This window comes from Halichoerus grypus, chromosome 6 (assembly GCF_964656455.1).
Source record: "Halichoerus grypus chromosome 6, mHalGry1.hap1.1, whole genome shotgun sequence".
Taxonomy (NCBI): domain Eukaryota; kingdom Metazoa; phylum Chordata; class Mammalia; order Carnivora; family Phocidae; genus Halichoerus; species Halichoerus grypus.
The window spans coordinates 141,746,698-141,764,211 of NC_135717.1; the positions used below are offsets into that span (position 1 = coordinate 141,746,698).

The 17,514-nt window shown below is 38.7% G+C and overlaps 1 protein-coding gene across 1 annotated transcript in view; it reads right to left on the bottom strand.

The window, feature by feature from the left end:
- The window catches only part of LIN7A (lin-7 cell polarity scaffold A), a 119,452-nt gene that overhangs the window by 21,625 nt on the left and 80,313 nt on the right, over positions 1–17,514 (bottom strand). Inside the window, exons 3-4 of the mRNA XM_036099029.2 lie at positions 14,568–14,639; positions 12,011–12,220 (exon numbers count right to left, since the gene is read on the bottom strand). Coding sequence (XP_035954922.1) covers positions 12,011–12,220; positions 14,568–14,639 — 282 coding nt within the window. The remainder of the gene's footprint in view (positions 1–12,010; positions 12,221–14,567; positions 14,640–17,514) is intronic.

Here is a 17,514-nt window from a genome sequence, read left to right on the forward strand (position 1 = left end):
GCTTAAAAAATACTTTTTTGAATGAACGAATGAATATCAAGACTATAACTGGGCGGGGCGCCTGGGTGGCTCAGTTGGTTAAGCGACTGCCTTCAGCTCAGGTCATGATCCTGGAGTCCCTGGATCGAGTCCCGCATCGGGCTCCCTGCTCGGCAGGGAGCCTGCTTCTCCCTCTGACACTCCCCCCTCTCATGTTCTCTCTCTCTCATTCTCTCTGTCTCAAATAAATAAATAAAATCTTTAAAAAAAAAAAAAAGACTATAACTGGGCAATGTTATATAACCTTGTTTGGCTACATATGTGATCTAGATACAGGGAATTTAACTATCTTTTGTCAACAGATAGCCCGATTTTTATCTCTCAAACTAAAATTTTGGTGGAATAACTGAGCAGCTAATGTATTAGAGAAAGCAGACGATGTGGTTAGATCTAGAGAGAGTAACACGACAAAGATAAAGTTTAAAGTTTGACTCAAGTCCCACATTTCTATAAATAATTGAAAGTGCATCAGAGGGAATGTTAATGACTATATTTGATTTGTTTTATTCACAGAATAATCAAATATGCCTAATAAGTTGCACATAATGAACTTCTTGATGATTTTCTTAATAAATTTATTAGAGGTCAAACAGGTTAAAAGTGATTGGGCTTCTTTGTGGAACACTCCAAATATGTGCAAAATATTATTCAATACAACTGGAGGAAATATTTTTAACATCTAGAAATATTAACACCATAAAATGATGTGTGATCTGATAACTAGCATCATACAGCTTTGTATTATCCCTCCTGCCAATTTCATTTAATAAAATAAGACCCATGTGAAATGGTGTGTGCAATGGGTTCCTGTGGGAATTAGCTCTGTCTCAATTGCTATGGCATGGGCAGTGATATTTAAAGTTGCTTCTTACATTGCTTAAGAATGAATAATAACATAATAATCATTTAAATTTTCTAAAAATTTAAACAGATCAGAGACACAAAAATAAAGAGAATTTCAGGATTAGCAACAGTCCCCCCTCCCAGCCTGGTGGTCAGCCTCATTCCAGACCCATTATAAAACTCAGAGAGCTCTCAGGGTCTCAGGTTCCCTGCAGACTTCAGTTCTAGACTTTATGGAGTGGTCAAATATGATACTGTGCCATCTAGATTCAGGCAGAAAAGTGGAGAGTTCTTAGCCTATTTCTGTTCATAACATATTGGCACAATACTTCTACCAATCACCCAAAGCTAAATCTAAGGCCAGTTATGAGTAATGTAGCCATTTCTATTTATGAAAAACTTAACTTGATGTTTCCAGGAGAATTAGATAAAAGTAAGCCCCTTTAGGGTATGATCTGTTTTGTTTAAACTGCTTCTTTCTCAGTGCCAGGCATAACGGCACCTGGTTAATAATTTTTTTTTTTTTTTTTTTTGGCAGTCTGATTGACTCCTTTAAAGTGATTTCTTAAAATACTGCCTGCTTGTAGAGAGAGATTCACTCTCGGTGAGCTGTCAGTCTCTGTCTTCGTCACCCATGGTAATTAAGGTCAATGGCAGGGTTCCTTCTCATGGATCCTATAATTCTGAGACAAGCCTTGGATGCAGTCTCCTTTCCAGAATGGTTGTCATTTGTGAAATTCCCTACATGCTATGATTCGGTAGAAGTCTATGGTTCAATACGACACACTTTGCAACTTCCTTAAACGTGGTTATACCCGATGGCTGAACTTAGAAAGGTGTGGTTCCGGCACCACGACTGCCAAGACTCCTTCCCTCCTTTTCCCGTAGCTGAGGCTCAGCAACTAACCTCTAAGTTTGGGCATCTGACATGAACCTCCCAGTAACCACACAGAGCTTATGATGTGTTATATGACTGCCTTCTGTATCAGCTTCCTCTTTCTCTGTAAATGTAATCAAGAACAAGACAAGATCAAAATCCATTGTGGAAAACTGCCCAAACTTGGCTTAACTTAGGTATACCTATAGAGCCGTGGTATATGAACAACATCCTAACTGTGCTTTAGGCTGGTGCCAGCGGTCTGTAGGCCAATATTTAATAACCTAAAAGAATATTCTTTCTCAAGCCAATTAAGCTTAAACTGAATCATTAAGCACAGCTTTTAGGCAATAGAAATTGGCTTCTCTGCTAATGGTTAAAACAATAACCTGTAATTGGGTTTGGTGAATTCCTCAAAGCCAAAATGATGCCAGATCTTGATGTAGCACAGAATTTGAAGACAAATGCTGTATTCCTTCGAGATAAACCACATAGTTCTCAGCCAACAGAAGAAGGATGATTACTTCCATTTTCTGCATTTGCAAATTAAGACTCTGTAGCAACAGGAAATACAGACAGACCCATCTGGGAGTTTGAAGAAAAAGGCTGTTGGATAATAACATACAGCAATAATGGTGCATGTTTTGTGGAAAGATAAAGTCTTCTTTTTGCCAATGCTATCATATTTATTAATTCTCTCTTTACCCTCATTGCTATTAGGCAAGGTAGATAGGACAGGTGCCCTTAAATCAGTTTTGAAGATGAAAGAACACCAAAAGATCCAATGACTTGCCAATACCAGCCAATGAATAGGATCCATCTGCCTCTGGACTTAGGATGGTCAATGGGGGACTTTTACTGTCTCTTGAAGACAAACAGAGAGCAAAGGAAATGACTTAGTCTGAGATGAGAGTTTAAATATATATGCAGGCAAAATTCTAAGATAGGAAAGGGACTCTTGCCTGTCTTAAAGGAAAGTTATTTACATTTACAGTTAACATAAATAATAGTTAATAAGAATTAATGTTAGTGGGCAGGTACTTTCACACACTTTCTCTTAATCACATCTGCCCTGCGAGAAAGGTATTGTCATTTCTGCATTATGCATGATGAATTAGAGTTTCAAAGAGTAAATGATCAGGCGCCTGGTGGCTCAGTTGGTTAAGCATCTGCCTTCAGCTCAGGTCATGATCCCAGGGTCCTGGGATCGAGTCCCACATCGGGCTCCCTGCTCGGTGGGAAGTCTGCTTCTCCCTCTACCCCTCCCCCCTGCTTGTGCTCTCTCTCTTTCTCTCTCTCGTTCCCAAATAAATAAAATCTTTAAAAAAAAAGAGTAAATGATCATATTATGGTTAGAATATCCTTACGCTCCTCAGAAACTATAAGAACTTGAATTTTAACGTCTTAATTGAGATGTTGAAAATATCAATTGTCAAGAAAGTAACAGTTTTCTAATTTCCATTAAAAGTAACATAGAAAGACAGAAAATGGTTTCTGAAGTTGCTCTCAGGTGCCAGATCTTAGTCAAGTGGTACAAGGGTATAGAAAGAAAATGTAAATAGAGAAAAAACAATACCATACTTAAACAGTGAAAAAGTATTATACATTTCATTTCATAATGAATAGCCATAGAGGGTATCAGAAATCCTTAGACTATCACCAGATTTCAGAATTGATGGACATCAAGATTCCTCTCACACTTAAAATAAAAGGAAATAAAACCTTTTTGGTAGCACCTGTAAGAGTCTGCCCCATCTGGTTCCCAACCAACTCTTGAGCTCATCTTACTTGACTCTCCATGATGCAGTCGCTCTGCTCATATTCAGCCAGTCCCACGTGGCAAGTCACGGACTTCCTTCTCTGGGTGCCCCCCCACAAGCTCTGCCCTTGCCCTCTGTCTCAGCGAGACTATCCCTACCGCTATTAAAAGTAGCTTCTCATACTCTTTTACACAGCACCTTGTTTTCTTCTCCTTTTCTCTTTCTGACACTTGTCACAGTGCTTAATTATAAGGCAGTTTTATATCTGGAAGTATAAATTTGTGTTTTTCATGTGTTTCCCCCCCCCCATACCCCTTGGCTTCCTTCAATCCACACCCAGGTTAAAAAAAAAAAAAAAAGACTCAAAAATAGCTGAAAACCTTTGGCTGTACAGCAGAAAGAAATGGCAGCATTGCTTTTCATCATCCAAAGACGAGATAGAATTGGGGCTGGGAGAAAGGCAAAGAGGAGGCCGCAGGGCTTCATTAACTGTACAGACAAAAAGTAAAAGGAGAAAAGTTCCCAGAGTGGGAGGGGAAGAACAGGAGTAAGGTGGGAAAAGATTCAGCACATGCTGGCCTGACAGTGGAAAACCAATTTTCCCCCAGCCTGTGGACAACTGGTCCTATTCCATAGTCCCGGACAAGTGTAAGCCCTCTGGATTTAGGACATTAGCACACTGTAGAAGGCTGGATAACGGCCCACAGTGGTCTTATTCCCTGGAACCTATAAATGTTGCCTGACGTGGAAAAAGGTTCTTTGCCGATTCTTAATTAAATTAAGAATCCTGAGATGAGGCGATTATCCTGCACAATCTAGGTGGGCCCTGAATGCAACCACAAGTGTCCTTATACGAGGGACGTGGAAGAAGATTTGACACAGAAGACAGAAGGCAGAGACTTGAGTGAGGTAGCCACACGTCAAGGAATGCAGGCAGCCACTAAAGCTGGAAGAAACGAGAAAAGGATTGTGCTCTAGAGAGAGCCTCTGGAGGGAGCACAGCCCTGCTCACACCTTGGTTTTGGGTCATTCAACTGATTTCAGACTTCTGGCCTCTAGAACCATGAGAGAACACTTTTCTACTGTTTAAGCCATCAGGTTCGTGATAATTCGTTGGAACAGCCATAGGAAACTAATCCACATCTGGAGTGAAAATCTCATTATCCTGGCCAGTGCAGAACTGAACTCAATCATCAGGGTGATTTCCTTTAGGTTGCGAGAAGTGATAGATAGATATATCACCGGTTACATATAGATTTATGTGTACATACTTATTATTATTATCAGTATCATTTTCTTACTCTCTGCCAGGCAGAAAGTTCCATGAGAGTTACAACCTTTTTTATTTGGTTCGCCATCTATACCCGGGGCTTAGCTCAGCAGCTGTCACATAATACTTGCTCTACAGATAACTGTTGAATGAATGAAAAAAAGTTGCTAAAATAGCAGCACAAAATGAGGAAAACAAAAACAACACATGGTAAAAATAACTCTGAGAAAGACTGCACCAGCAACTACACTGAACGGTCAAATACCCATTATCAGCAATCTAAATAGAGATTTAGGTCAGTCTGACCCCATGCGTAGGAAGGCTTTCTAGCATCTAGAGATTTGTCCTTCATTACTGACTAACCGTGAGTGTGTCCTGGCACCGATACGTTTTCAGTCAGTTTTACCAGCACAATCTCAGGGGATGCTCGAAGCTCCAGGTTAGCTGCTAATATCTGAGAAGCAATATTCGCAGTGCCCGTTGCTGCAGGCTGAGACCACAGGGCGGGAATACGGCAGCTGTAGCCCGTGAGCTATTGTTACCTTTCTATGGGGGAGGCCAGCCTCACGAGCCACCTCCCAGTGAAGGGGACCGGACCACCACCTGCTCAGCGTCGCCAGGTACCGGATGATACGGCGCCTTGCGTGTGTGTCATTCCCAAGGTGACTGGGATAAAACAACACAGTTGCATTTTTCGTGGCTCCTTCATAGCTGTGAGTGCAGTGTCACAGGAAGTCATCCAGAGAACAAAAACTTCCAGTACTTGACTGAAATTCCAGCTTGCACTCCTATTTAATTATAACCGAAACAATCCTCCACTCAGCTGCCGAGAAAGGTGAAGAATCTGGAAACGAGTCCCAGGCAGAGAGGAGATGTGAGGAGAATAGCTTTCCTCGAGGCCCCGGGGCCGAGAACGGAGCTGGGGACCCTCACGCCAGGCGCGTAGGGAAAATGAAGACTGAGGCTCTGCCTCCCTGCCTGCCCCGTCTGAGGTCTCCGCCTGCTCCCCTCTGACAGGCGAGCGGACACGGGCAGGGGCCGCGCATCAATCCGGGCTGTACCTGGCTGGTCCGGCCACGCGGTGGCCTCTGAAATTTCTGTGTCTGGCACGGAGCGGAGGGAGGGGTGAGGCAGGTATGGAACAGCTCAATACATCCAAACCAAGCTCTTCAGGCCCCTTCCGTATTCGGAGCCACCTGAATTCAAGTAAACGCATCCTTTTCCAAAACATTACTATTTTTAGGAACGGTTCTTAACTTTCGAAAGGTCAAAGTCCCTTGTGAGAATGTGAGAAAAAAAGGACAGACCCTTTTCCCACCAATAATGCACTTACGTAAACCCATAAAGGTTAAGATTCCTTGATCTTTTCTACAGATGGATAAAAATACTACTTTATTAATGGCTGAGAAATCTATTTACCTTTACATTACAATGAATAAGGCCAGACTGCCTGAGTTAGAATGTCCAGCTCTATCATTCAGTAGCTGTATGACCTTGGGGAAGTTCCTTTTTTTTTTTTTTTTTTTAAGATTTTATTTATTTGTTTGACGGAGAGAGACACAGCGAGAGGGAACACGAGCAGGGGGAGTGGGAGAGGGAGAAGCAGGCTTCCCGCAGAGCAGGGAGCCTGATGCGGGGCTTGATCCCAGGACCCTGAGATCATGACCCCAGCCGAGGGCAGTCGCTTAACCGACTGAGCCACCCAGGTGCCCGAGGGGAAGTTCCTTGATTACTTTCTTCCTCAGTTTCCCCATTTTGAAAATGAGAGTACTAATAATAGCACCTACCACAAAAGATCATTATGGGGAAATAACAAATTCATTATGGAAAGTGCTTACAATGGTGTCTGGAGTTCAACAATTCTATATGGAGCCTTGGCTACCTACAGGGACTGTTCCAAGGCTGAAGGTAAGGCAATGAACAAAAATTACTGCTCTCAGTGGGCACACATTCTGATGCGGAGCTTAAATTTTCACAGAAAAATTTAAATTAAATTAAATTAAATTAAATTAAATTTCCTAGAAATCTTATTTCATAGTAATTTTTAAAAAATCACTTTATTTTTGTTTTCTCTTTGTTCAGATAACAGGTAAATGAGATTTCCATACAGATTTCCCTTCTGGGATGCCGTAGCTCCACAGAGCTCAAATCTAAGGAATTCTAATTTTTGTGTCGTCCTCATTCCACACCCGACAGCATTTCTGCATAAGTAATTTAGACTGTGAGTACTCACCCTTAACTTGGCATAGGTATTTATAAAATGGGAAAAAAGCCAAATTCCAGGAAAACAATTTATTCTGTTCCATCCCTAAACTTTTACTCATTCATCTGTTATGCTTAAAAATCAATTAGCACTGTGCGTACACCGTATCAACAGCTTTATTTAGGATTAACTACAGAGCTGGGCAAATTTAACTGCAATCTTCCCACCAATGATGCTCTAAAAACACGCATGCATTTCAGAGGCTAATGAAGAACTCTTCTCGCGGTGCCATATTTTTAAAGTTCTTGGGCTTTTACTTTATCTTTCTGTCTTCTGCCGTCTGCCTCCCACCTGCCCTCTCTCCCATCAGTACCAGTAGGATATCATACTTCAAGTTGATTCTTTTGAACTTTCTCTGTTTAAAAAAGATTATTAGGAAATGATTATAGATTCAGATGAAGTTGAAAAGAAATAGAGAGGGAAGTCCCATGTACCCCTGACTCAGCTTCTCCCAATATTAACATCTTGTAAAAGTATTGTTTAATATTAAAAATAGAAAATTGACGTTGGCACAATCCCATGGAACTTATTCAGATTTCGTTGGGATCGACTTTTTAAATAACTAATAATTACATTTGGTAAGCATCAGTTATGATCACAATAAAGGCTGGAATTCAGTTCATGTGTGTGTATTTCAGTGTGGGTTTCTGTGTATCCATTTCTGTGGGGGCGGGGGGAAGACAAACTCTGGCCCTACCCATTTCATGCTCGACTGTTCCGAGGAACAATTGGGAGAATATCACGTAAATGCCGTTCATAAACTGTAAAGTACTAAATAAACAGAAAGTATTATATTGTAGTAGATTTCTAATCTTTCTGTTCGGGAAAAATCTCTCATTAGTAGTGTACACAGAGAGTAGATGGAGCCTACATCCTAAACAATTCCCTTCCTTCTTTAACATTTCATCGGATACAAGACTGCTCATCTCTGGATGAACTTAATTGTTCTCCACAAGGATGGAACCAGGACTGGAGCACAACGGGGTGTGAGCTGGACAGCACATTCCAGAGCTGGACCGGTCTCCTTCCATGTCTGTACACTGTATTTGTATTAATGCCCTGACACATTAACATGTTTTTGTGGGTTTTTTTCCCAACTTCCCTCATATTCCTCTTGAAATCAACTGAAATTCCCAAGCTTTTTTTTTTTTTTTTTTGCCTCTCAGGTTTTGATGTTTAGCCATTCCTCCCTGATTTTGCACATAGATAGTTGTTTTCTGGGCACAGGAGCAAGACTTCATGTAGATTCTCATTAAATCAGGCCTATTCTACCATTCTACCGAGATTTTTTTTATATGTATCTGGACTCTATCACTACATTTATTTACTGTCTCTGCCGGCTCCACATTGGCTACACCCTTTACAAATGGTCCTTTAGTCCTTTCTTAAAATTGCTGAAGACATACTTGTGCATAGAAGGGTAAAAAGGAGATCATTAAAAAGCTATAAATTCGAACTGTAACATTTTGACCTTCTGTTAATGTTAAATTTTAATTAAGCACTCAGCTCTGTTTTTACTGAGGGTTGACATAAGAAATAGCCCTACACAAAAGGCCTATGTATTTTCTAGAAAACTGTATTAGGTGATTCGATGTCTCATTTGTAAGAATCCCATGGGAAATTTCTCTGGAGCTCAGGTTTAGAAAAAAAAATTTTTTTCCTGCAATGATAGCTGAGCTGGTATGAGTTTCCTTCTGTTTTGTCTTCCAAGACACTAAGAGAGAAACGGAAAATCACTTGCTCAATTGCTGTACCTTTTCTTTATTTCTATTTATTGATTTTTCCTTCTTTCCATCATCCCACTTTATTACCTAACACGCCATGTTAATGGTTCTGTATATACATATTTTTTTTTTTTTCCAGACATTATGACATATCCTTTCTAAAAGGAGGCAGGGAATAGAAACAAACATACATAATCAAGACATCTTTTCAAATATCTTTTCAGATGTTTAAAGATTCCACGGAATAATTTCTTCACTTTTTGAGTAGGACTTTAGGAAATGTTCCCCAAAGTACTTGTACTGAAGTAGTTTAGGCTTGCTTCAGCCCTTCAGATCACTTTTTTCTAAATTTTTTTTCTCAGTTTATAATGACATGTTCTCAAAATCTTCCACAGTAATTTCCCCAAATGGTACTTTAAGGTGTAAAGAGAAATAATTTGATCATTTGCTAATCTTTTCTCTTTTTTAGCTCTTCCATTATAGGGTTATTGTTTTTTCTTTAATTAAGCACTTCTATCTGACTGAAATTTATACTGAAAAGACTTCTGGATTGGGTGTTAGAAGCCCAGGGTTCTTGCCTGGGATTAACTACTCTTTGCACGGCCAGGAGAAACTCATGAAGTTTCTCATCTATAGAATGAAAACTACCTCTTGATGAACATCTGTTCAATATTAGGCACTCTTAAAATGTATATAACTTACTTTTAAAAACTTTAAAATATGTAGTTTATAATATGTAGTTTGATTATATGGATGTGCAATATTTGAAACCCCAATTTTAGGAGCTTAAACCAGGTGGTCAGTAAGAATTATATCAGAAAGGCAGTATTCTAGAGCTTGGCCACCATAAAAGCATTTATTATACTATTTCACTGAACAAATGATGCTTTGCTTATTAGCAAAAATATGTCAGAAATGGATTCAAAATTGGTGAAACTAGTGACTCATTAACTACCATGATAAATGGAACTTAACTGGTAAAATTAAAAGTTTTAAATATACATGGAATATTAAAGACTTTTGGAGCCATTCCCCACCTTTGCATGAACAGGATGCAAAAATCTTAAGGAGGCTCATAGCCCATACCATAGGATTAGTGGCCTAAGTTTGATATTTCCAACTGCCAGTTTAATAGGATTTCTTGTTGTCTGAGACTGAATGTAAGGGTAACAAAATCCTGGCCCTGGAATGTCATTTTATCTGCCTCAAGTGAACCTTTTTCCCCACGTAATGACTGAAACATCTGAATGGACAGAGAACTAGAATTTCTCTCTCCCCCTCTGCTCCTCCCCACTGCGTGTTCTCTCTTTCTCTCTCAAATAAATAAAATCTTAAAAAAAATAAAATAAAACAGGCCTGCATGTGTAGCAGAACTTGCCTTAAGATTTACTTTTAGCAAGGCGAGCATTAACTATCATAGGGCTACTGCTAACCCTCTTCAACCTTCTTCAGTAAACACACTTACTTATCAAAGGTGTGTGTCACCAAATTATCACAGGACAGTTCTTAAAAGACACTTTGCCTCATTTTAATCTTCATCAGAGCCCTTCGTTACCATTCGCCTTATTCCGGCTAGGAAATTCAAATGTAGAGGATGTTAGCTTATAATCATATGAATATTGAGTGATAGAGCCTGATGCATCTGATTCTACTCTCCAATACCCCCTGCAGCCACCCAGATAAAGTCACATGGTCATTGCAAGGAAAAGATGAGAGATTATGAAATGCCTACAGCTGTTTCCTTGCAAATACATGGTTAAACAAAGGCTCTTTAGCTCCCTTGACAGATAGTTAAAAGTCAACCAACCACCCAGTAAATTGATTTCATTGACATTTATTGTTGCTATATGTATAGTCACAATTCCTATTAATGTATTTTTGGTTCTTTTTTGTACTTTTCATTTTTTTCAAAATCTATACTTTAGATCTTCCCAATATATTCAGATAAACTGTAGTAAATTCATACACTGAGGCATAGATTACTTTGTGACATAATTGCATGACCTAGCTCTACTGGAAAGTTGGGCTCTGAAATGATCAGTTGAAACATGCTTTGAAACAGTCATAGTTAACCTAAAGGTCGACAAGAAAGCTCATCTCAAGCATTGTTACATGGAAAGAAGTAAATGAAATGGTAATGTTAGAATTGGAATGCTGAAGTGATATAGAATATTCGTGGATTGATGATTTTGATGGCCATCAGAGATCAGCAGAGTTGAATAAGTAGTCTGGGGTTCTACAAAACTACTAGTCAGGCCAAAAATAAAAAAAAAGGAATAAACAAAATACAAGATACAAATACACAAGAATTTACCCCCTAATTACCAATATCACATTCCAGATGCATTTTATTTTGGATGTTGTGTTCTAAGCAGAGATCAACATGGTCACAAATAACCCAGATCTAGTTGATTAATTAAAATCTTAAGTTCTCAGGGAAAAGATCTTAGGTGAATACATAGGTAAACATTGGTCTATTCTTATTTAAACTTCTGAAATTTATGCTTTTCGATTATTTTTGATGTAAGTAGAAGTTAGGGGGAGAAAATGATTCATTTCAGATAAAGTTATTTCTTTAGCAAGTCCTTATCACATGAGGAGGTAATAGCATCCGAAGAATACAAGGGAATGAAAAAAAAAGTATGTCCATACTTCTACTTTAAAATGTTATATATTTTAATCTACCTTAACTTCATGCCAAAAGGAAAATATATAGGATGAATACATAACATAACCAAACTTTTTTGGGGAAAGAGGCTAATATATTTTTATTATAGCTGTACATTAAGGAATTAGCTGGGCATTATCTTTTTCCATTAAAATCATCCTTCCTCTTTAATTAAAATAAAAAATACAGGGTGAGGAGTTCTATCTTTATTTTTTAAATGTGTGTATTTTTCTATAGTAATTTGAATAAAAAGTGCCTTGGAATTATTATGTTCTTCTAAACATTAAATCCATTAGAGTATCATATGGGGGGAAAATTCTACTAGTTGGGATGATTTTGTGGGATGGTTTTCTAACTAGTTCATACTTATCATCCCCAAACAGATGAAACGAGACACAAAAACTATAAAATGACTGCTTTTTGTAGGTTTATTGTCCATCAATGCTGAGGAAGCTGTTTAGACACAAAATTCTGATTTGTTCTAGGATTTCAGCGTTGACTTTAGTAACAGCAGTGGGGGGGAATGTGCTTAGGGGAGAAAAGCTCTGGTTATTTTATGAACATACCACTCCGTTCACTGATAGCAGCTGGTCTCCCCTTTTGAGGCCTCCGTGTCTTTCAGCCACCCCTCCAGGAATGATGCGAGAGATATAAATGGGGGAATTTTGCTCCTTTCCTCCCATCACGTTAAAACCAAGGCCTTCATCAGTCTTTGGCAGTTCGACTACCCGAGGGTGGGAGTGGCCTTCACTAGCTGCAAAAGCTGCAACTGTTGCCTGAAAGAAAAGATGGTCATTTGGTAATAAAATGAGGGAAATAAGGCCCATCGTATGCTTTGCAGTGGGTAGGATCGGGCAACTCCTCTTATTTTTATAGCATTCTCCTGTGAAAAAAAGAACACAGTGGGGAGGGTGCTAGCTTCATTTAAATGTCATCTATGATTCCGTTCCTTGGCAAAGCCCTGCCTGGCTATTTCCGGCTTTCTAGAATTTATCCATTATGATACAAATTTCCCTTCTTCATAAAACTCTGTCCCAGTTACCTGAGGCAGCTGTAATTCCTCCTTTTCTTGGACTCCGAAATAGCTCTGGTCCACAGACTACATCCTTACGGTACGTATGCTCTAACTATTCCGTGTATGTGTTGACCGTGAGCACCCGAAGGGCAGAGATGATGTAATTCGATTCTTTGTATGACACACAGTCTACCCCGGTGCTTGCACATAAACGTTCATGAATATTTATCCAATGTCCTTAGAAGCACTTATATGTATAAACTCTGGCGGATACGTATATAATCTTGCCATTGCCAGACCACTGGCTTCGCAAATTTAGTTTTTAGGGTTTTTTGTTTTTTTTTTTTTTTTTGACTGAGGATACCTGAAGGAAAATAAAAGCTAAAACAAGTAATAAATTCAAACAGATGATTATTATTTCACATCAATATTTTGCATTATTATGAGAAGTCCTCTTATCTGGTAAGGATGTTTTCCCCTACATTTTACATTAATATTTCAACTCCTATGGCGTCGTGGGCAAAATGAGCAGCCTATGGTTCTATACCTACGTGTACAAAATTTCATTTAATATGGACATCGTTTTAAGATTCATATATTAATTTTTAAAAATAAGTTGAAAACACAACTTACCATTAGTTCCCACCCCTCATGGAAAGAAAAGAACAGCATTGAAGTAGTTTCTATCAAGAAAAGATTCTCTGCCTGCTTCTTATTTTCCACTTCCATTAACCTGCCTTAACCACAGTTGATTAGATGCCTACCATAAAGTGATTTACTCAACACTGTGAAAATATTGATTGCCAACTAGTGTACATTCTTTTCCACACACAACATTATCACATCAATTGAGCATTATGCTACTGTCTGCATTTAGTGAAATTTAGTGAATGATATGGAAATAATGGCTTGTTTTTAGCTACATGCATTTGCTCATGCAAACCTTGTCGTCATGCATAGATTTTAATGGCTGACATGGATGCAATGCAGACAGCCCAGAAACAACCAGAAAATATTGTGCTATTGCAACATTATGCTGCTATCCTGCTGTTCTACATGAATAAGAAATGAGAATGGTAAAACACTACATAATTCACTTTCCCCTTAATTAAACCATGTAGGGATCATTTTTCTGTGTGTGTTCCACTTCAGTACAAGCAAAGCATGATGTAATGATAATAACAACCTCCTTTTGCCTGGGTTAAAAAAAACAAAACAAAACAACTTACAAATCTACAGTGTTCAGTTACAGAATGACAACTAAAAAATCAAGAGAGAAACCAAACGAGGTGATATAACACAAAAGAATTAAATGGAAAATGCTGATTATTTTCAACAGTTCTTGTTTCTTATACATTATTAGAAAGAGAAGAGCTTTTAACAAAGCAAGTCGTTGTGCGTCTATTAGAACACTTCTGTGTTTGTAAAATGAGAACTACATAAGTGATCTTAGTTTAAAGTTTAAAACTATTATTTCCTAATGGTCTATTTTCCAGATAATTTCATGATCCCATCGTTATAAGATTTCTGTTAGTGTAAGATTTCCGTTAGATTTCTCTGCAATCTCTGGATTTGAGTCTTTAAAGAACGAATGTGGTAACTACTACAAAAGGTGACCGGCTTTCCCTTTAGGTCAATGTCACATTCTTTCAGCAAGCTACCCACTGCTCTGCTGAAGACAAGGAAGAATCCTGTGTCAGTGGGTCTCAGGTGAGTTCCCTTCATGTCTGACTCAAGTCAAATCTTTGGACTTGTGCAAATAAATCTTCATGCACTGAACAGGGAACAATTTCTTTTGGATCAGAGGCCTGTGTCAGAAAACCACGTATTATTTCATACAATGAACCAGTAGATTTGCTTGTGCCAAATGGACGTTTAGTGAGTTTAATGAAATCATTCTCCTTTCTTAAGCTACAGAAGCAGCAGAAACGTTCAATTTTCCATTAGGATTTTTACCTGGGAAGTAGTACTGGTTCTAGACTCTGGGCTGCCACTGATGTCTAAATTCTCTTACAGTGTACACACGAGAATACCTGAAACACACACGCGCACAGTCAATTACTAGGTCACTGGGGTCAAGTATATTTTCAAAGTTACTCAAGCCTTACCTTTGCTGTGGCCCTGGCACGGAATTCAGGACAGCCATTAACAGTTATCGTTTCATGCATATATTGATACACCTAGAATGTTCACAAAGAAAAGAAAGGAATGCGTAAGAACATTAGGAATATCAATTCTTTCACTGCAGAAAGGATGAAATATTTTCATTGTAAAACACAGGTTCTCGGTCACAAGGTGAAATAGGTCTGGATAAATTATCCCGGTGATTAGGACCAAAGATCCCTCCTATTTTTTTTTGGTGGGGGATGGTTGTGGCAGAGAAGGCAAACACTTTTATTATTTGGGTATCCATGTTCATCAAATATAAAAACTTGTATATTTGGTTTTATAAAAACTACTTTGTCAGTAAGATTTTTTACCATTTCATAAAGCTCTGTCTCTCAAATATGTGATAAAATTATATATATAATATATTATATATAACTTCCTGAATCTAAGTAACACTTTAATTCTTTTTTTTTAAAGATTTTATTTATTTATTCGACAGAGAGAGAGACAGAACCACCCAGGCGCCCCTAAGTAACACTTTAAAAATAGTTTTCAGGGCGCTGGGGTGACTCAGTCAGTTGAGCATCCGACTCTTGGTTTCTGCTCAGGTCGTGATAGCAGGGAGATAGAGATAGAGCTCAACACAGAGTCGCTTGTCCCTCTCCCTTTGCTCCTCCCCTCTCCCCACCCACTCTCTTTCTCTCAAATAAATAAATAAAATCTTTAAAAAATAGTTTCCTAAATTAATATTCCACAAAACTGGGATAACAATATCTTTTCCTTGCATGTTGTAAGGTATGTTACCATTCATGAGACATTCATAATTCATAAATATAGGAGATAAATGGTATTCAGGGGCAGGGATAAGTAAAGCAAGAGATTCTTAGAACTAGTAACAGAGAGCAACATATCAGCTATGGGTTCATGTTAACATTTAAATGAAATAAAAAGAATAGAAGTAAAATCTGGACTCAGAATGATATTGTACAAAGCACACAGTTTTCGCTGACTAATGGACCAAAGTTTGAGACTTGCAGTCTAACTGGGGAACTACGAGGTCCTGATTGAACCACTTTACCACTTTGACCCTCTTTTTGCCCATCTGAGAAATGGGTGAAGAATATTTATTATGTTTTTTTACTTGAAATAATACTTTCAAGACCCCTGGCACTTAATGAGCTCTCCTTAAATAACAGGTATTATTATTAATTATGATTTTAGACAAAACTATGAAAATTGTTGGAATGTAGTAGAAAAAAATGCTTTCCTTCTAACTGTCAGGGATGGGATTATAAAATCTGTATATCAGTGCAAAATAAATTGCTTCATCATAAATAAACTTAAGTATAGAGAATAACTCTTAAAGGATAGTTTGAAGACGTTATTTATTTATTTATTTATTTTTAAGTATTTTATTTATTTATTTGACAGAGAGAGAGAGAGAGCAAGAGAGGGAACACAAGCAGGGGGAGTGGGAGAGGGAGAAGCAGGCTTCCCGCTGAGCAGGGAGCCCGATATGGGGCTCGATCCCAGGACCTGGGATCATGACCTGACCCGGAGGCAGACGCTTAACGACTGAGTCACCCAGGCGCCCCTGAAGACAATATTTAGAAAAAAACTAACAAGGTTAAATATGTTAGACTTTATGCCCATTTTAAAGCTTTAAATAATAAATTGTAAAAATCAATTGTATGATGTGTAGAGGTAAAAGTCCATTTGGAATTTTGTTGGGGTATTTTTTGAGAGTGACCCATTAGCTATTCAGTAAAAGATGAAGTAGAAAATTAATATTATTTTCCACACTTAAGTAAAAAGTTACTAAAGTGAATTCAGAATGTGATTAATGCATCCATTCAACAATCGCTCTTTGAGTGTCTCAGATGGATCTCTTCCCGACATTTCTTAGCTGGCTCATCATTTCTCAAATACATTTGGTTGAATTTCCATTAATGCTGACTCATCTTTCCCAAGTGGCATGTTTAGAAGGAAAAAGACAAAGTGGCCTGGACTAGGAAGGTAGGGACACCATTCAGAATCTACCATTTAGCTTTATACTTCACTAAATAACTGGGGTATACAATTTTGGTGAGCAATCTGAATGGGAAGGGAATAGTTTTCCAGGAAAGCATTTGCGCACCCCAGGACTGGTTAATGCAAATTCTCCAGGTTACCAGCAGAGCTGCTTAACATGTTGACACGTTATTTCCTTGAAAGTGCATCACTTTGTTTTGTAGAGCTATCTCTTCCACAAATTAATTCCACTTACTTGATCTTACAGCCCATTTAAGAGCAAGATTCTCCTTACTCTGCTTCTCTTGTTAATAATCTCTCTTAAATCTGATCCCTTCATTCTATCTTTTTTTAAAAATATTTTTATTTATTTGCGAGAGAGAGCGAGAGAGAGCGGGCACGAACGGGGTGAGGGGTCAGAGGTGAGGGGCAGAGGGAGAAGCAGGCTCCCCGCTAAGCAGAGAGCTCTAGTGGGGCTCGATCCCCATCTCAGGACTCCAGGATTGTGACCTGAGCCGAAGGTAGAAGCTTAACCCACTGAACCACCCAGGTGCCCCTCCTTCGTTCTATTTTAACTCATTATATCTCTTGCTCAAAACTCTGCATCAGTGTCTTCACTGGGTCTCCCACCACCAAACACTATTGACTTTAGTTATCATTGTCAAGGACCTACCTGACCATGTCACTACTGTGCTTCTGGCTGTCTACAACTGTTAGAGTAAAGGTTGCAAAGTCAAATGCCTACAGGAGTCAAACCAGTGACAATAATGCACAACCCAGGTTTTTCTCTAATTTCATTTCCCTAGTTGTTTTCCTCCACCCTCACTGTTCCCCAAACATATACACCTTCCTAACTGCCTAGACCTTTGCTCTGTTTGGAATGCCCTTTCACCTGCCAGACTCTCATTTATCCCTGTTTAACATGATACTAAAAGA